The 20,389-nt window shown below is 40.9% G+C and overlaps 1 protein-coding gene across 2 annotated transcripts in view; it reads right to left on the minus strand.

Moving 5' to 3' along the window:
• DAPP1 (dual adaptor of phosphotyrosine and 3-phosphoinositides 1) overlaps positions 1 to 20,389 on the minus strand; it is a 57,620-nt gene that overhangs the window by 3,084 nt on the left and 34,147 nt on the right. For both annotated transcript variants that reach the window (XM_070372102.1, XM_005910304.2), the window contains exons 4-8: positions 11,551 to 11,681; positions 6,525 to 6,572; positions 4,872 to 4,934; positions 4,104 to 4,189; positions 923 to 1,010 (exon numbers count right to left, since the gene is read on the minus strand). In XM_070372102.1, the coding sequence (XP_070228203.1) occupies positions 923 to 1,010; positions 4,104 to 4,189; positions 4,872 to 4,934; positions 6,525 to 6,572; positions 11,551 to 11,681 (416 nt within the window). The remainder of the gene's footprint in view (positions 1 to 922; positions 1,011 to 4,103; positions 4,190 to 4,871; positions 4,935 to 6,524; positions 6,573 to 11,550; positions 11,682 to 20,389) is intronic.

Raw genomic sequence — 20,389 nt, forward strand, 5'->3', positions numbered from 1 at the left:
GTTTTTACTTTAAATTTTCTATAATGATTATGTGTCACTTTCAAAGTTATCAAACAGAAACAATAAAAAATAATTCATATTTGAGCAAAGACTTCATATGGCAAAATATTTCCCCACTGAATATCAAATACATTGGAACTATCTCAAAAGGAGGGCTATAGCTCTTTGGATCTAAAATTGAAAAGACAACCAAAGGCAAAAATCCTAGTATTTAGAAAGGACTATTCAGTAAGATTCTAAATATAAGCTAATTTCATTTTGAAAATTGGAGATTACTGTCTATAGCTGAAAACATCAAGGGATTCAAGGTGGTATTTATATGAAATTTGAGAAAGCTTTGACAAGCTCTTGGCTAACAACTGACTAACTTGCAAACACACACACGCACAAAAATTGCATGAGACTAGTATGTTCTTATAAGCACTTTGTCTTCCTCCCAGGAGGTATATGGAAAGCAGATAAATTAGAATACCTTTTGTCCTTGACCTGCACAAAGTAACGATTATACAGGACACTAAGCTAAGTCTTTCTGGCAAGTCCACCTTCTCTGACAATATAAAAGGATTTTCTACTACAGAGGTATGTCAGCGTTCCTCTTATCTGTCCTTCTGGTACCACACGTCCTCCTCCAGGCCAACTTGGACCACCCACACACTAACAGGAAGTCTGACAGACATCAGAAGTCTGATACACACTAGGCTAGGCTCTGGCAATGAGACCCCGGTGCAGCCTCATTCTTCTGTCCTTACTCCTTTCTTCAACCCTTCCATGTTCGAGAAGAATGAAGAGACTCTTCCACAAGCCTGCATGTTGACTTCCCATAGGTTTTCAGGGGTTCCCTGACTCTTCCAGTAGAAATAAGTTTGAAATCATCAACATGTGATTTGGGAGTACTAGGCATTCAGAGACACGAATAACTTACCAACTTCCAGCGTAATATCTTGATCCACTCATCAGCTTCTACTCCTGTCTTTGCACAGAGGTAAAATGTCCTGAATGGAAATACTAAGCTGATAAGACAAAAGAAAGAATGTAAGATATTCCAGACCATTGAACATCTTATTAGTTGAGCACTCATTAAAGTATTCCAAGTGGAAAAAGAATTGACGTAGAACTTGGGTAAGAACCTCAGGAGTTGTATATAGAGAGCTAGGCCTGCTGGCAAACTGCAGAAATGTTGAGGATGTTGTAGATTCACATTATTATTTTTACAGGCATATTTATATATTTTAATGAGTCCAAAGAGTGGGATGGAGGTGGGAAAGAGGTCCAGGTCAAACCCAGATCCTTTCATTGTTCATGATCTAGGCTGAATACACACATGTGTTTATTCCGCTGATTTGTTACATGGCTCAGAACTTGTGCTACAATTCAAAGAACAAGCAACACAAATAAGAGAGTTTGCTGAAGGAATTCATTTGTGTTAGCTGGCTGCAACAAGGAAGACAGCGGCCTCTGTGAATGAAGGCAGTTTTAACTTTTCAGAGCGGCAAAGGAGACAATAAATCTCTTCAACTATTCACTTTGCCTCCTTCTTGCCATGAAAATCTTTGCTGAAGGGAAGACAAACTTGCCTACTGGCATGAAAGACTGTTCTAGGAACAGAATTAACTCCTCCTTTGATTGTGTCTTGGGTTATAGAGTCAAAATCATTTGACTCATGGACTTCCCTGGTGGTCTAGTGGCTAAAACTCCCAGCTCCCGATGCAGGGGTGCCCAGGTTCAATCCCACACGCTGCAACTAACAGTTCAAACGCTGCAGCTAAAAGATCCCACATGCCATAAATAAGACCTGATGCAGTCTAATTAATTAACTTAAAAAATCATCTGATTTATATCTTGCCCACACTTCCTATCCTAACAGTTGAGACACAAAACACTAAAAAAAATTTTTTGTCCTTTTCGTGAAAAAATAAAAATAAAAAAAGCCTTGAACTGAAACCAGAAGGGTTTCTATACTCTAAAACCAAAGCGACGTATCTTGTTTACACTAGTAAATAATGTTGAATAGACAAGAGGTAAGTCTCTGTGTATGAAAGGTAAACCTTGATGTGAAGTCCCCTTGGGCAACTAGTAGACAGAGGGGAAATTGGGGAGGGGGTGTGACTGATTGCTGGAATTGTCATTGTTTGGTACTCCTTATGAGAGACATGATTAACTACCTGTTAATAGAGATCATTTTTCCTTTCTTCTTGCTAACAGAACCCCAGGCAATAAATTACAATTAGAGCCAATTATAATCATGTGTGCATGCTCAATCACTCAGTTGTGTCCGACTCTTTGCGACCCCATGGACTGCAGCCTGACAGGCTTCTCTGTCCATGGGATTCTCCAGGCAAGAATACTGGAAAGGATTGCTGCGCCCTCCTGCAAGGGATCGTCCCGAGCCAGGAATTGAACCTGTGTCTCCTGCATTGGCAGGCAGATTCTTTACCACTTGAGCCACCTGGGAAGCGCAATCATGATCATACTAGTATCCTTTTCTAGCTTCCCTTGCTGCTGCCGATGGCCATTGGCTGCAGTCTTGGCCAATGAGATAGGAGGGAAAATATGATAGGAGAGTTTCTGAGAAAATGTCTGCTTTCCTGATAGGGCAGACCTGGCTCCTCCCATCCCAGCATCTTTCTTCATGGCTTACATGAAAATATGAGACCTACAGCTAGACTATTTCTCTTGGCCCCTGAAGTAGTAAGCAAGAGGAAAAGACCAAAAGAACTATATAGACATTGGACAGGACCTTGTCAGTGTAGCCGTCTGCCTCCCGATTGGTTGTTATATGAGACATATAAACCCCTGTTAGTGTGTACAGTGTCTTTATGTGAATTTAAAAAAGATTTCCATCATTGGCTGATACTATCCAATCATTAATTAACAATAGTTGATGTTAATTTTCTTAGGTAGGACAGTGATATTGTTCTACAGGTGATATTTTTATTCTTAGTAGATACAAATTTAAATATTCACGGGGAAAGTGCCATGATGTCTGCAATTTACTTTCAATTGGTTCAACAAAAGAAAGTGAATAGATAGAGATAAAGCAAATATGCAAAATATTAGTGATTGATGCATCTAGGTGAAGGGTATATGGGTATATAAGTCAACTTTTTTTATTCTTTTTTTTTTCAAACTTTTTATTTTGTATTGGAGTATAGCTGATGAACAATTTTATAATAGTTTCAGATGAAGAGCAAAGAGACTCCGTCATACATGTCCATATATCCATTCTCCCCCACACCCCTCTCCCATCCAGGCTGGCACATAACATTGAGCAGAGGTCCATGTAAGTCTTTCAAATTTTATATGTTTAAAAACTTTAAAATAAGTGGTGGGAAATAAAACACTTTTTTCTCAAGACACTTTACTCCTCCCAGTTGGAAAATTATCATGACACACTGATAGTGTTAGAATAAAACAGTTTGGTGCCATCTGCAAGAATTGTCATAATTACACAAATCACTCATTCTTGGAGTCAGCAAAGTTATAACTAAAATTGAATAAAACATCTCAAAGGAATGAAAGCTGTCTAACATGTGACTGGCATCCTGCCATGGGCATCATACTTGTTGCAGTGTGCGATGTAAAGAATCAGACCCAGCAGAACTGCTTATTTGTTTATACGGCTTTAAATGAGTATAGGGCTTCCATGTGGCTCAGTAGTAAAGAATCTACCTGCCAGTGCAGGAGATGTGGGTTTGACCCCTGGGTTGGGAAGATCCCCTGGAGAAGGGAATGGCATCCCCCTCCAGTATCCTTGCTTGGGAAATCCCATGGACAGAGGAGCCTGCTGGGTACAGTCCATGGGGTTACAGAAGAATCAGATACAACTTGGCGATTTTCCCAACCCAGGGATTGAACCCCCGTCTCTTACTTCTCCTGCATGGCAGGGAGATTCTTTACCGCTGTGCCACCTGGGAAGCCCAGCTTAGCGACTGAACAACAACAAATGAGATTTTATGTCACATTCAGCTGAAAGGACTCCTAATATGCATGTACCGCCTCAGATCAAAACATCTGTGTACATTAGACATACAATTTTTTATTCTGCTAAAATAAGTGTCTGGCAAGAAGATTTTAAAAAACATTTCCTCTATAAAACAACTTACCAGAAGCAGTTTACCCTTTCCTGTGAATAATCAAATTGTACAGCTGAACATTCCGTCAAATCTAGGATCCGAATTGGTTCTGGTGACTTAAAACAAAAGGACAAACTATGTCATGATAAAACACACACACACAAATCTGTTCCTCACTCATTCCCCAAACAAGTTTCCACTATGAGTGACTGTTAACTTTACTTCCACTACAGGAATTGATAATAGAAAAACTTCCTAAGGAAAGCCACATGCTTATCTGGGGATTGGCTTTTCATGAAATCGGACATTAGAAAGACACTTTCATTGTCAATTCAAATTCGGTGGAGATGGATTTTTAACACGTGGAAGGAAGGCATATTTTTCTCCTGTGTTTTTAGACATCCACTTTCTCAGAAATTTTGTGTAGGAAAAATGAGAAGAGATGAAATAATTTTAAATTTGCTTAATGAGTTAGACCTGATAAATGGACATATTTTTAATAGAGGAGAACACTGCTACAGAGACAGTCCACCCAATGTGGTAAGGGAACAATTCCACTGCTCTAAACATAGGGGGTGGCATGCCCCTGAGAGCTAGAGGTTAGCCAGACTGAGAACAGTGTCTGCTATACAGGTCTCATTTATGCAAGAAAGCTCTGCTCATATCAGGAATCAAGAACTCTCATCTCCAGTCATTTAAGGGATGTTTCCTATAAATTTCAGGGATTTTAAAAGGCAGATATTCTTTTCATTTCGAGAGCTCATTTTTAAAGGGAAAATATATGATCATGTTTCTTACCATCTGGTCTTTGAAGTACTTCAGTTCATTCCTGTGCAAAGTAAACCACCTCGTTTTCCAGGTCTGAAAAAAAAAAATGAAACATGTAGGCTTTGCATACACGATTATAATATCTGGACCGGATAATTTCCTTTTGTTGTAAAAGTACCTACAAGATTAGATACAATGAAATATTCTTGTGGTGTTATTTCTGAGAAAAAAAAACTTTCAAAGTGAGCCTTACAATTTTAAAGTTTAAAAAATTAAAATGATTCCATGCCTTAAGCTCATAACAGAGGCAAAGATATCATTAACATTTTTAAGCAAATAAAAAGAAATAACCTATCATAAATATTTAAGGTGATTTACATTACAATAAACCACTAAAATTTCCATCTTAGTAAGACTTAATAATCTTAATAAAACTATGGTAAGAATAGATATAATTTTTGAGCACCTATTGAAAATTCATACTATCCTTGGAGGTTTATATACATTATAGACAGCCCTCATACAATGCCAAATATTACTATTCTTGTTTTACAAACAAACAAACTGAGGTTTAGGAACCTCAAACCACATGCTATTCTAAACCTTGCCTAGAAATTCCAGGTCATTGGTGGAAAAATGTTACCCACTGTCTTGTTACCCTCTGTCTCCCTTTTTTTTTTTTGGTCTCCTTCTTCTGTACTAACTGAACGCTCATCATCTTTGGTGGCAATGTTCCCAATTAAAGGAAGTAACAGTGGATTTAAAAATAATGCTACGAACATGAATACTTCCTCTTCCCAGGAACAATACACTTGAGTCGGGACAAAATAACTAAATATTTAGGTTAAATTCAAGCAGGCCAGTACCCTTGAGAGATTCAGTGCCCTGACACTTTAAATGAGAAAGAACAGACACTCCATGAAGGCCTTCTTAGCCCATGAATATGAAATTGAGTACCTTTAAAGGTACAGTCACATAAACAAAACAGTTGAATACCTCCCAACTAGTAAAGTCCTAAATTTTGTTTTATTTGGGATTTTATAAGATAGTTACATTAGTACCAGTGAGATGGTTGGCCTGTTGTTCTTTTTTTTTTTTTTTGTCTACTGTTAAGTAAACATTTCATAAAATTTTGACTTTTTTTTAACTAAAAAAAATTCTTAAAAGGCAAAGGTATGTACTAGACATGGAACTCTGCTCAATGTTATATGACAGCCTGGATGGGAGGGGAGTTTGGGGGAGGATGGATACATGTATATGAATGGGTGAGTTCCTTTGCTGTTCACCTGAGACTACCATAACATTGTTAATTGGCTATATCCCAATATAAAATTAAAGGCTTAGAAAATGATTGAGATGGTAAAAAAATTATTGAATAAAAAAAAGATATGTGCTAGAGTTAATTTGCTACTTTAATCCTCAATTGTTGCATCAAAAGGATTTTGAGTATTAATGATAGGTAGGCTATTTTCATACATGTCACTTTGCCAAAGAATAGTCAAGTGATTTTATAGAATTTTGACTAACATTAGCCATCAAAATGAATTCTGTAAACAGGTAAATGTTATAGCTGGGTCAAAATGAGTAGGCAGTTCTGCTTTTTAAAAGTCAAAATGAGAACTGAGCCCCCAGGATGCGTTCTCTCTCTTTGTGGCTGATGCTGGAGGCCACGTGCTTCCTTACCTTGACCAGACCACCCTGTTTGGTGAGGTAGCCTTCTTTGGTGCCCAGCTGAAAAAGAAATAAACACTCAAATGAAGCCCAGGACTATCACAACTTGAATTTTGTCTATTTCTGTCCTATTTTAAAATGAAACGAATTTGCCTTTGATTTTTAGTAATTGCCTTTCCTTCTTCATTGAGGCACTTGAAAATCCTTCCCGTGTGGTAAAGACTGTTTTCAGACCAGATTGTCCGGTGTGATTTTGCAGCAACAGAGAACAGTGCACAGATTCTCCTCTGACGTGAGTTAGCACTTTGCAGTCAACCAGGTTATATAAGCTATACCATTTCTAAGAGCCTGCATTGGGCAAAGGATGTCTGTGCATCCCAGCTGCTCGGATTGTTGCTGGGGTGTTATGTACATAAACACGGCCACACACACTGCCATAAGCTCAGTACATGGGCAACTTTGGATAAAGCAAAGAAGAGGTATTTCTGTACTTCCCGGAGTCTGTATTCTGCTAAACTGCTTTGTGAATTAGAAAGCACGTTTTCTACAATTTATCATATAATTCTCCAACCCCACCCCTTTGTTTTTTTCACAGACTATCTCTTGAGACCTATATTCCATGGGATAGACTCTCAAGAGTGCATATCTATTTAGACTTAATTCATCCAGAAAGGATTTAAAGTGAGAATGAGTCATTTCTTTTATCTCACCTATCAATAACTCAAGGGTAACAGTATGACACATAGCTGGCACCTATGAAGTATAAGGAATGGTGGGAACAGTATGAATAGCAATTTGCATAAAACCAGAACCCTCAGGTGAAAAAATGTCAAAATTCATACGTTCCTGAAGAAATTAGATTCATGGTAGGCTATTTTGTTCTATGATATCATAATACATCTTATATTAGTAAGAAAAAAATGAATAAAAATTGGGAAATGATTTGATTGATGTCAATGTTTTTTCATGGGAGTTTCCACAGTATTTGTTCCTGAGATGAATTCTCCCTACCAAGGAAAAAGAGGAACAGCAACCATCAAAATAAAGATTTAAAGCCAGAAATAACATATGACTATGACCACTTCCTTTAAAATTCTTAGGGCATTGAAGTAACAATGAAATTCCCAGGTATTCATTTAAATAATGTTTAATAGCATTGGTGAATATGATATTGAATAATCAATTTGATTCATTTTGACATTAGAAGAAATTGAACTGACTGAATTGAGTTTGGATATTATATTATGGAAACAGAAAAAAATTACCATTTTGGATTATTGAGTCTACAGAGGCAAAATAAAGATAAATTATTTTGTGGAAGATACTGATAGAATTGAAATCACACTAAGAAATCATGCTACTGACTCCATCTTACCTCCATCCAAACAACATATGATAAATCTAGTATTTTTCTAAGGTTTTGATAGATAAGTGAAAGGCTGCAGAGAAAAGAGCTGAGCATACCAATTTTATTTATGGTCTTGGGAGGTAAGAAAGGAAATATCTATACAGCAGCAGATTTATTTTTTAAGTCTTCTCATCTAGAAGAAGAGAGTTAATAGCCCCAAATTGGAAACAACCTAAATATTTTAAAATTAAAGCATTAGTCCGGCTATCATCCTTTCTATCTGCCTGCCTTGTGTGTGCTCATGCCAGTCATGGCCAACTCTTTGCAGCCCGATGGACTGTAGCCCTCCATGATCCTCTGTCCATGGAATTTTCCAGCCAAGAATACTGGAGTGGGTAGCCATTTCCTACTCCGGGGTATCTTCCCTGATTTAGGGATCGAACCAGCATCTCTTATGTCTCCTGCATTGTCAGACAAGTTCTTTACCACTAGCACCACCTGGGAAGCCCTGCCTGCCTTAATTTTAGTCAAAAGCCATCAGGTGGGATAAACTGAGGACGTGTTCCAGAATGAAGCCTACTCAAGAGGCGGGACAGATAAAGGCAACTTGTGATTTTGGATTGCATCCTTATGCTCTAAGGCGCCTTACTAAGAAAACTGATGACTGACGCCTAAATGGAATCTGTGGATGGGAGTGTGGCACTGCATCAATGCTAATTTCCTATTAGAATCTGGGTTAGAATTCTGTTGATGATTGTCATGATCCCCCTACTACAGTGTGAGCTCAATGAGGGCAGAGCATTTGCCTAATTTATTGCCAACCCTCCAGTGCTTAAAACAGTCCTCAGTGCATTGTAGGCACTTTCTTAAAAAGTTTGCTAAGCAAATGAATTAATTAAATTCATCCTATCTCAGAAGCCCAACTCCATGTTGTGTATGAAATATATAAACAATCATTTCCCCAAATGCAGTTGCCAAAGGATGGTAAACAGTTTTACAGAAGCATCTACATTTCTGGGTGATAGGACACCTATTTTCATTTTCACTTCAAGCAAGAAGTTCTTTTTCCTGTAAATAGTACTTAATCACCTTCCTCCACTGCCAGTGCTTGTGCAAGAAGGGCATCTCCACAAGAGCAGGCAGAAGCCCAGAAGCAAGCCCTCAATCAAAGCTGTGAACTCCTGTGTTCAGCCAGGGGAAGAGAGTCCCTGATAAGACGGTGACTGTTCCCTAGCTGGCTGGTTCATTCCGTAGTGAGGAGTACTGTGACACAAGAATCCACTAGAAAATCTTTCTAGTTTTCTGTCCATATCAATGCACAACAAATGTCATGGACTTATCATTATACAGTGTGAGTGAAGACATTTTCAACTTATCCACTCACCATTGTTTCATTTTTTTTAATTAGTTAATTTTGGCCTTGTCACTGGCCTGCAGAATCTTAGTTGCTTGATCAGGGATTGAACCCAGCCTGGGCAGTGAAAACGGCTGAGTCCTAACTACAGGACCCCCAAGCTACTGGACCCCCAGGGAATTCCAGCACTGTTTTTAAAATGCCATTATGCAGAACCTGCATATATTCATTGCTGGATCCTTGGGCATGTGAGTCCATCTGACACCTGGAGTGGGCAAAGGAGGCAAGCAATAAAGCTTGCAGAATTTGATCCCAAGAAGGTTGTTTCTACCTAAGTATGCCCCATGTCTCATGCTCACACCAACTCCACAAGTGCGGTCTTATCTGCATTCTACTATTGAAAAAGGACGCACGCAGTAGGGTCTGGTTTGATCGACCTTGAGTGGATATCTTTAGGGGAAGGTAACAGAGAAGAATGTAAAGTAAAACTGAGAGTACGAATGAAAATGATGGTGAAGTGATTGGTGGTGGGGTAGGATGGTGAAGAGAAAGGACAGGAAGAGTACTGCCAAGTCGCTTCAGTCATGTCCGACTCTGTGCGACCCCATGGACTGCAGCCTGCCAGGCTTCTCTGTCCCTGGGATTCTCCAGGCAAGAACACTGGAGTGTGTTGCCATTTCCTTCTCCAATGCATGAAAGTGGAAAGTGAAAGTGAAGTCACTCAGTCGTGTCTGACTCTTAGCGACCCCATGGACTGCAGCCCACCAGGCTCCTCCATCCATGGGATTTTCCGGGCAACAGTACTGGAGTGGGGTGCCATTGCCTTCTCCCGGAAAAGCACAGTCGACCGGAAAACAAAGACTTGGTTGGATCATGTTGTATTGTCTGGTCTGTTTCGACTTGAGACTATTTACTGTCTTGCGTTCCTAAGTTTCTCTAGTTCAGAGGTCTTCTACGTCCCTTTGTAAAAAAGCTAAAACATCTTCCTCAGCCAATTTCCAGGATTTTTATTTTTGAGTGGACGTAGTGTAGTAATAATGTAATGTGTCGTGAACCTGATTAGCCTATAAAGCTACTGATTATGATTCCAGTTCCGGGTAAAGTCTCAGGCTCCTGGGAAGTGGGGACTCCGTGCAGGTAGCCAGCCTCCTGTCCGATGATTCTAGGATAAAGGTGAGCAGAGCATGCACAGAGGACGGGGTGTTAGAGGAAGCTAGAAGGGGTCAAGAGGGCTTTCTGGAAGAGACTGATCCCAGATGCAAGCCTCTAAGGATGAGGGAACAGCAGAGATGTTGGCAGGGTTTCAGATGCAGGGAGGAGAGGAGGAGCATTCAGAAACGCGGGGTCTTCCAGCGTGAATGTGGGACAGCAGCATAAGGTCAGGCCAGGGAGAAGAGGAGGATCCAGGCGGATGAAGACAGTGGCCATCCGCCGAAAACTGTTAAGGGGAAGTCACGGTAAATCTGCTTCTCAGGAGAGATGTCTCTGGTGGCAGGGTAGAAGAAGTACGGCCGCAGAGACAAAAAAGTCATGCATGTTTTCATTTAATCTGTAGCTAAATACGTATAATGATTGCTATCTAGAACTAGTGCTTGACATTTCATTTAGGTGTGATCCTCTTTATCATGAGGACACAGCCAGATACCTTATAGGAGAGCATGCAGCCAATGAGAAAGAGGAAAGGAATCAGGGCGCCCTGGGCACAGTGAAGGGAAGAAGGTGCTGGAGAGGAATCTTTGCAGGGTCACAGCTCACAGAACAAACGTCAGTGGACTCCAAAGAGAGCAATGAAAGCCCCCACTGCACTGAAAGTGAACAATGGCTCACATGCTACAAAGGAGTCCAAATGCTTCTGTCTGGATCCTTCATTTAGTGAAGGAAAAACATAAGCAATAAAAAGGCCAGGGAAGAAAATAATATCCTGAGAATTTATAGTAAAGGTGGAGAATCTTTTTCTTCCAGAGAAAGTTGAAATGTAAAATAACTTTTTTTTTTTTTTAATGAATTTATAGAATAACCGTTTAGACAACTGTGTGACCATAAACATCTTTCGCACATTCTACCATGAACTTGTTTGGTGAAGTAAGGACAGGATTTAAGTGCCATTTTTGAAATCTTTAAAATCCTATCACTATCGCATTTTAATTTTTTTTTTTTTTTTTTACACTTTACCCTGGACCACATGAGCCATAGGCTTAGAACTTTACGTTCCTTTTCCAGTTTTATATCCCAAGGTAGAATTTTATGTGAACAAAAGTACTGTAAAATGTGTGTAACTTATTGCATGTTATTGCTTTTGGACAGTGAGCCCGGTGGGCAGATGGATGGCCACTTACAGAAGGCGCAGTGGGCACCAGGTCATTTTCTGATCTTCCCGTCTGCATTGCTGTGTGAACCCGGACGGATTCATAAATGGATGGTTCTTCCACTTTTTTGGGATAGGGGTGTTTCAGAACAATCAGAGTGCCTGCATGTAGACCAAAAAAAAAAAAATCGAATATAAGCCCCAAAAAGAGAGTCCAAATGCTAACACCAGATCACTGTGCCTGGATCATAAAGTTTCTTGTTTTACATGGATTCACTGACTCACTGTCTCAACATTTATCAAGTACAAACTACATTCCAGGCTGTTAAACTGAACACTGGAGATATAAAGCATTGTGAGATAATTTCTGCCCTTCTAGTCTAGGACAGAATTAGCCATGAATATAGTCATTTAACTGAATAGGGTGATGAGACCACCGTCGGCAGTGTGAACCAAGCATGCTGGTTGTGCATGTGGTAACTCTGCTTTTTAGGAGAGATGTCTGTAGGTGGCAGGGTATAAAAAGTACCACAGAGACAAAAAAGATCATGCATAAGAAGTGCAGTTCTATAGAATGCTCTAGAAATGTTTTCCTAGGGGAGGCAACACCATTAGACTCCATTAGACCTTAGCAATAGCTGTTGGTTTTCCAGGTGGGCTTTATAAAAGTTGTGCAAACAAAACCACACAATGTACCAGGTATAGGAGGATTTATTCCACTGTTCTACTTTGTACTATTTTCAGAACAGCTTGTAACAAATCCATGGACCTAAAAAATATGACCTCATAGCATTTTCCCTACTGTCTCCTACCACCCCATTGACAGCTGAAGGAAAAGAAGGCTTTGCTTTTCTTTGGTGGATATGAAGTGAATAGGCTAAGGCCACTGTGTAATTACCTTCACTTCCATGTGAAGGAGGTGGTCCAGGCAGAAAAAGCCCACCCCACCCCCAGCCTGTGGGGGCCAGGTATTGGGGGCTGAGAGCTTTCAACTCAACACTGATATTTCCCCCTTCTGCATCCTTCCCTTCCCCTGATCAATCAGTCAATGAGAAACTAGAAAGTGACTACAAAAAGAGTAAGTTAAGGGTTTTCTCCCTTTTGCTCTGGCTTCTTGGGTTTTTGTTTTTTTTTTTTTTTCACTTGGGTCTTTCATACGGAAGGTCCAGGATTGTACCAGACACTGGGTGAGATGCAAAGATTTCAGTAGTTGATTCAACACATATTTCCTGAGCTCTCCTGAGTGCCAGGCACTTGTGTAGGCCCAGGGGATATAGCAGCAGACCAAGGAGACACAGCATTCACTCTCATGGCCACAGAGACAGAAACATTTTGGGAAAAAAAGAGAAGTCAGAGAATTGTTATGAAAACCCTAACAAAGCAAAGTGAAGGAATGAAGAGTGAAAAGAGAAAGGGGTCTGGGTAACGTGGTATTTATATCAGGTCAGGGAAATCTTCTTTGATGGGTGACAGAAAGCTCACAGAAAGTATAGACTTTGAATTGGAGTGAAAAAGACGCAACAAGGAAAGGAAAATACCTCTTCTGCAGTTAAAAAAAAAAAAAAGAACATAATAATGATAAACCTACAAACAAAGCAAAATCTTTCTATGAGATTTGAGTAGAGACAGTGAACTGACTGCAAAAACAGAACAATGTCTTCTGACACAGGGGCTCAGATAAGGCCCTGCTGGAAAGTGAAAGGGTCACTGAGAACAGCCAAAGAGGGGGACCCCAAACAGTGGCCTCCTCCTCGCTCTGCACCCAACTCATCTCAGGAGCACTGGGATCACAGTGAAAAGTGGCTTTTGCAGTTCTCAGAAGGCCCAGTCCTGCTCTTGCACACTGCCTGCACTCCTTTCTGTTGAGGAGATTCTTTCATGAGAACAGATCCAGTCATCTTGGGACGAGGGGCCGGTTACAGGTTTACAGTCATAGTGAAAGCAGCAACACCTAAACCCAGAGCAGCCGTTGTGCAGGGCCCGTATGGATGCAGCTGTGACACGGCAGAGGCTTGCTGAACTGGGGACCGGTTACTCAGGGACCTGCCTGAGAGAAACACTTTCTGGCAGCCACCCTGGCTTTGTGGAAAGAGCCACCATGGCACTCAGCCCCTGTTGCTTTGGACATTCTATTCCAAGCTTCTCTTTCTTCCTCTGACAAGTGAGAATGATTACCCTTTCTTCATGAAGCTGTTTTAAGCTCCAAATAAAGACGGGCTTGTGAAAGGATTATAAAAATGTTAGATGTTGTTACGTTCTGATATATTTTTAAATTCTTAAGTGAAATTCCAGTGAGCGCCATCTTTGGGAACATGGATTTTAAAATTAGGTAAAAAAGACCTAAATGGAACTATGTGCTAAGAATAACCATGGCAGTAGTCTAGAGAGTCACTGACTATAGCACTCAGACAGACGCCTCTGAACACTTCCGTCTGACAGTGGAGGAGAAGACCGGAGCTCAGGTCTCAATGCAGCTCACAAATTAGAAAAGAAATGTGAAATCTTGTGCTTCATCTTCAAGTGACGTGAAGTCGCTCAGTTGTGTCCGACTCTTTGCAATCCCAGGACTGTGGACTGCCAAGCTCCTCTGTCCATGGGATTTTCCAGGCAAGGATACTGGAGAGGGTTGCCATTCAAATTCAAAGTTGATGCTAAATTATTATCCTATTCATATGCTTAATATGAAAATAATATTTTAAATGATGCCCTAGAAAGATGCCCCTGGTCAATCCTCTGTCCTTTTGCATAGAACCAAGCATCACCCAGGTATATACTTGCCTATACTAGTTTCCTATGATGTTGAAGCTGAAACTCCAATACTTGGGCCACCTGATGCAGAGAGCTGACTCATTTGAAAAGACCCTGATGCTGGGAAAGATCAAGGGCAGGAGGAGAAGAGGACAACGGAGGATGAGATGGCTGGATGGCATCACCGATACAATGGACGTGGGTTTGAGTGAATTCCAGGAGTTGGTGATGGACAGGGAGGCCTGGCGTGCTGCAGTTCATGGGGTCGCAAAGAGTTGGACATGGCTGAGCCACTGAACTGAAGTGAACTGATTGCTGCTGTAACAAATCATCACAAATATAGTGACGTAACTTGACTTGATTATCCTAGAGTTCTGGAGGTCAGAAGTCTGAAGTGGGTCTCATAATTTAAAGGGAAGGTATTGGCAGAACTGCTTTCCTTTTGGAGGCTCTCAGAGACCATCCTTTCCCTTGCCTTTTCTAGCTTCTGTAGGCTGCCCGCATTCCTTGATTGGTGGCTCCGTTCCTCCATCTTTAAAGCCAGCAGCAGTGGGTCAGGTCCTTCTCATGCTGCTGTCTCTCCAGGTCTCCTTCTCTGCTTCCATCTTATAAGGACCACTGTGATCATAGTGGATGCTCCTGGGCAATCCAGGATAAGCTCTGCATCTCCAAGTCAGATAATTAGTAGCCTTAATTCTATCAGCAAATTTAATTCCTTTTTCCCATGTAACATAGCATTTACACTTCCAGGGAGGGATATGAACACCTTTGAAGTGGGGAGGCATCATTATTCTGTTTACTACAGTATCAGTTTCTGGGTGGTAAGCTTAGCCTCAGGGTCCTGTTGTGCTGCAGTGTAAGGATCTCTGGGCCAGGGTTGCTGCCTGAGCCTGCAGTGCTGTAATCACTTGGGACCATAAAGCCGTTGCGTTTCCAACACACACATTTCCAAGCCCTGTGAGTCCTTTCAGAGAAGGTATGGTGTCAAATTTATCTTTGTATTCCTACCTCCTGATACAGTTTCTGACATGCTGCTAAGTCACTTCAGTCGTGTCCGACTCTGTGTGACCCCATAGACAGCAGCCCACCAGGCTCCCCCGTCCCTGGGATTCTCCAGGCAAGAACACTGGAGTGGGTTGCCATTTCCTTCTCCAATGCATGAAAGTGAAAAGTGAAAGGGAAGTCGCTCAGTCATGTCTGACTCTTCGCGACCCCATGGACTGCAGCCTACCAGGCTCTCCGTTCATGGGATTTTCCAGGCAAGAGTACTGGAATGGGGTGCCATTGCCTTCTCCGAGAGTTTCTGACATAGGGAAAGCTTAATGAGTGAATGAATGAACAAATGCCACAGTAATTCAGGTGTAAGGCAGGGAAGAACATGAAATGAACCAGGCTTCCAGGTCCACAGTTAACTTGGCCAGGGCAAGGACAGGACAGGACAACAAACCCAAGTTCAGCTCTCCAAATCTCTGCTGTGCTGTGCTTAGTTGCTCAGTCATGTCCGACTCTTTGTGACCCCATGGACTGTAGCCTGCCAGGCTTCTCTGTCCATGGAGATTCTCCAGGCAAGAATACTGGAGTGAGTTGCCATGCCCTCCTCCAAGGGGATCTTCCCACCCAGGGACTGAACCCAGGCCTCCAGCATTACAGGCAGATTCTTTACCAACTGAGCCATCAGGGAAGCCCAAGAACACTGCAGTGGGTGGCTTATCCCTTCTCCAGGGGATCTTTCCAAGCCAGGAATCGAACTGGGGATTCCTTCATTGAAGGCAGGTTCTTTACCAGCTGAGCTACCAGGGAAGCCCCATATCTCCACTGGGAGCACTCAAATTCTATTTTGAAAACTTCCTCTGAAGTTTAATCAATGAGTAGCTAAACTAATGTAAATGATACTGAGTCAATCAGGAAAGCAGAACTGACATATTAATTTTAACTACGAAGACTATGCGTGAGGCTAGTTTGAATGGTGTCATGAAGAAAATAACAAGCTACTTATAAAATTCAAGCTTCCACTGATACAAATCTGGTCTCCTGAGAGACAGGTCTCCTTAGCCAACCATTCTGCCCAAGAAAGGGCCAATATATGGACTTCTTGGCATGGCTTCGAGGCTTACAATGATTTCCTCTTTTCTAAACACCATCCCATCCCCTTACACAGAGGTAGACCCCCAGAGATCCTAGCTCTCCCCAATAAACACCTAACCTGGACTCACTCATTGGACTGACCCAGGGATCTGCTTAATCACTTCTCTGGAGAGATGGTTCACTAACTTCAGTTTCTGTTCACGAAGGAGACTGTTGTTTCCTGCCTTTGACATGAAAGCTGGTTTCAGAAGCAACTCCATGAAGGCACAGTTTTGAGTTGATCAGAGCATGAGGAAGGCAGGTATTTCAGTGTGCTGAAAGCTTCAGAGTAGCCTCATGATCACTTGGCTGATTCCTTGTTGTCTCTTTCTGTTTCTCTTGCCCTTAAATTTTGAGTGGGAATACGAATATCTTTCCAAAAAATTCCCACTTTTCTCCCCGTATCTTTTTTTAGAGAAGTTCGGCTGGCTAGGGTTAGTTTCTGTCATTGGCAATTGAAAGAAACTTATCTAATGTAGACATCACAGACTTATTAAGTTAGAAGATTCAAGGTTCATGACAGCATGCTGACTTCATAAGAAAGAACTCCGGGTTAGTGATATTCAGACCAAACAAATTCCAGGACTTAGAAGATTCTGACAAAGGGCAACAAAAGGAGGCAGGGGCTGGTAGAGAGAGAAGAAAGATCTGCAACTACAGGTTGGAACCCTGGCTGTGTTTCACTTCAGTTTCCGAACTACATGAAGGAGATTGTTGTTTCCTGCCTTTGACATGAAACCTGGTATCAGAAACTCTTGGTGGGGGAATATTTTTGAACTGTAACTTACAGACACCTACTTAGGGTATAGTACTATGAGATTGCATTGAAAGACTCCTTATCTTATATTCCAGCAGGAATTCTGAAAATAAGTAAGGACAGTCTCAAGCCTCAGGCACTGGTTTGATATCTAAACTAGAGTATAGTGCAGGGCACACATAGCTCCCAAAAAGGAAACTTTGTTTAGAATATTTCCTTTTTCCACTGAAGTGAGCGCTGCCACCAGGTTCCCCACCTAGACTGGAAGACGGCTGGAGGGCAAGGACGATACCTGTTTCATCGCTATATTATCATTGGCCAGCAGTGCCCAGCTCATAACTGATTCTCAATACAAATGATTAATTATGAATTACATTAAAATAGATCATATCCATCTATGTTTCATTATTGCCCTCAGGTTCAGAAAACAGGCTTTCCTGCTGCATATGCATGGCAGATTCCTCCATCTCCTCCGGCTAATACAGGGTAACTTTCTAGGGGAGTTAAAAGAATATTGAAGATCTTTCTGTTTTCTTCTTTGCTACCTGCTCTGCAAATGGACTTGAACTCATCATAAAATAGTGCTAGTAAAATCACGTTTGTTTACACATGAAGGAGTTTTAATATTTGATTTCTAGTCTCATAGGGAGAAATACACTGAGTTAAGAAAAGCAGACGTGACAGCCAGGGCAAGAGAAGATTCTGTTATAATATCCAAGGCAAATCAGTTGGAGTACTTGATTCTACCTTTCGTATGAGTGCACTATGGAACTGACTTAAAATTTGAAGAAGACATCTCAAAGATTTAATGAAAACATTAATCCAATTGTCCCTCAACCAACGCTTCATGATATGTCAAAAAATATATAGCTCTAGCGTATAATTTGGAGAAGGCGATGGCATCCCACTCCAGTACTCTTGCCTGGCAAATCCCATGGACAGAGGAGCCTGGTAGGCTGCAGTCCATGGGGTTGCAAAGAGTCGGACATGACTGAAGTGACTTAGCAGTAGCAGCAGAAGCATATAATTATTGGAATGAATTACCATAAAAAGGCTTCTTAAAGTAACATTAATAATGATTATTTCTGCCATGCTAAGAATTATTATAAATATCATTATGCTACATGCCTAATCTTATTCAGTCTTCACAGCAAGTCATTAAAGTATCAACTATTACCATCAGCTCAATTTTATAAGATGATGAAACTGAAGCTCAGTGAGGTTACATAATTTGCCTGAAGACACACAGCTGGTACATAGCAAAGGCTGGAGTTAGACCTGAGGTTCACATGTTTACACATCATACCACCCATTTTTCTTAGCCTTAGTGTTAATCACCACCATGGAAACTCTCTATGGCATGTGAAATGTACTTTGGTTATTGTGGACAAGAGAATCACGTGTATCAATCAAAATTTGATGAAATGGATTCTTCAAGATGCAACTTAAGAAAAGAAAATGAGAGTTTTTACTTCAACGTTTCTCATCAGACCTCAGTTTCTTCATTTGTAAAGGAGTAATTAAAAGGTCTCTGAGCTCCCTTCCCTTAAACATTGCATAAATCTAGTTAACTGCACAAGCCCAACTGAAGGTGAAGAAATATTAGGATGTGTAGTAACCAAATGTTTATCCTGTTTCAGTAAATGTGCAATATTCATCTGATGTACTTCACTTCTGATGTCATTTTATTTTTGCCTCTCATTTTTCTTTTCCTCCCCCTTCTCTTCACACTGTAAATTTTATTTAACTTTACTGTAGTTACATAGGCTGTTTTATATCCTTTCTGGAGAGGCATGCATGAGGGCCTAAGTATTTGGGGGATGTGTTCTAGTCAACTTTTTTTTTAATGTATTTGATTATTTTATTTTTGGCTGCACTGGGTCTTTATTGCTGGTTCTCCAGTTGCTAGGGTGGGCTTCTCCTTGCGGTGGCGTCTCTTGTGGAGCATGCGCCTAGCGTGCATGGGCTCAGTAGTTGCAGCATGTGGCCAGAGTTGCCCCACGGCGTGTGGGATCTTAGTTCCCCGACCAGGGATCGAATCTATGTCCCCTGCCTTGCAAAGTGTATTCTTAACCACTGGACCGCCCTAGTCAACTTTTTTTGTGTTTTATGATTTTCTAGAATAATTTCTCCAGTAAAAATTCATGTTAATAAATTAAGAATAACAATAAATCCAAAGTTCAAACTGAGTCATATTCTTTAGAACAAGGATTTTATATCATATCAGAAATATTATTATAGGCTTTAAGGAGACTGAGGACTAAACCATGTACTGTAGGCCTGCCATATCCTACAAGCATTTTGTGCATCACGTGGCATGGACTCCTAATCCGCGTGGGGACTCCTAATCCCCATCCTAATCCATTCAGAGCCATGCTGTGCTGTGGCAATACTGCCTGTAGTGTCACTGGGACACCAGTTTTAGGAGAACACAAAGTGAGTGGAAAGCACACAGGCTTTAGAACCAGGTTAGCCTGGATTCCAATCTCAGCATTAATGTTTTCTATGTTTGCAACTTGGGCAAATAAATTAAAATCTCTGAGTTTTTATTTCCTAATCTGAAAATAGGATGACTTTACCCATTATTGTGGGTGGTCCAGAAGATTAAATAACTTGGCATGTGTGAAAATATCTAATAGCATGCCTGGAACTTAGTAAAACTCTGCAAAGTTTTGTTTCATTCTCTTCCTTGCCTGCTTTTTACTTTTCCAAACATGCCTCATCTACAAATGAAGATTTGTGTTTCTGGCAAACATAAACTAAAGAAGTGACTTCTGGGCTTCCCTAGTGGCTCTGTGGTAAAGAATTCACATGTCAATGCAGGAGACACCAGTTCAACCCATGATCCAAGAAGATCCTACATCCCTGGAGCAGCTAAGCCTGTGCACACAACTATTGAGCTTGTGCTCTAGAGCTCAGGAGTAAGCAACTACCGAGCCTACGTGCTGCAGCTACTAAAGCCCAGATGCCCTACAGCCTGTGCTCTGCAACAAGAGAAACCACTGCAACGAGAAGCCTGTGCCCTGCAACTAGAGAGCAGCCCAAGCAGCAATGGAGACCCAGCACAGCCAAAGGTAAACAAATAAATATAAATATTAAGGAAAAAAAAAAAGAAGTGACTCCTGGTCGTGGTTTGACAATATTCTAAGTTATCACCAATTATTTTCAGAAGTGTCACATAATTCTCAAATTAAAATTAATTTTAACTTAATTATTTTAAAATGTCGCCTGGATGAAATGG

The sequence above is a fragment of the Bos mutus genome, chromosome 6 (genome assembly GCF_027580195.1).
Source record: "Bos mutus isolate GX-2022 chromosome 6, NWIPB_WYAK_1.1, whole genome shotgun sequence".
Lineage (NCBI taxonomy): Eukaryota > Metazoa > Chordata > Mammalia > Artiodactyla > Bovidae > Bos > Bos mutus.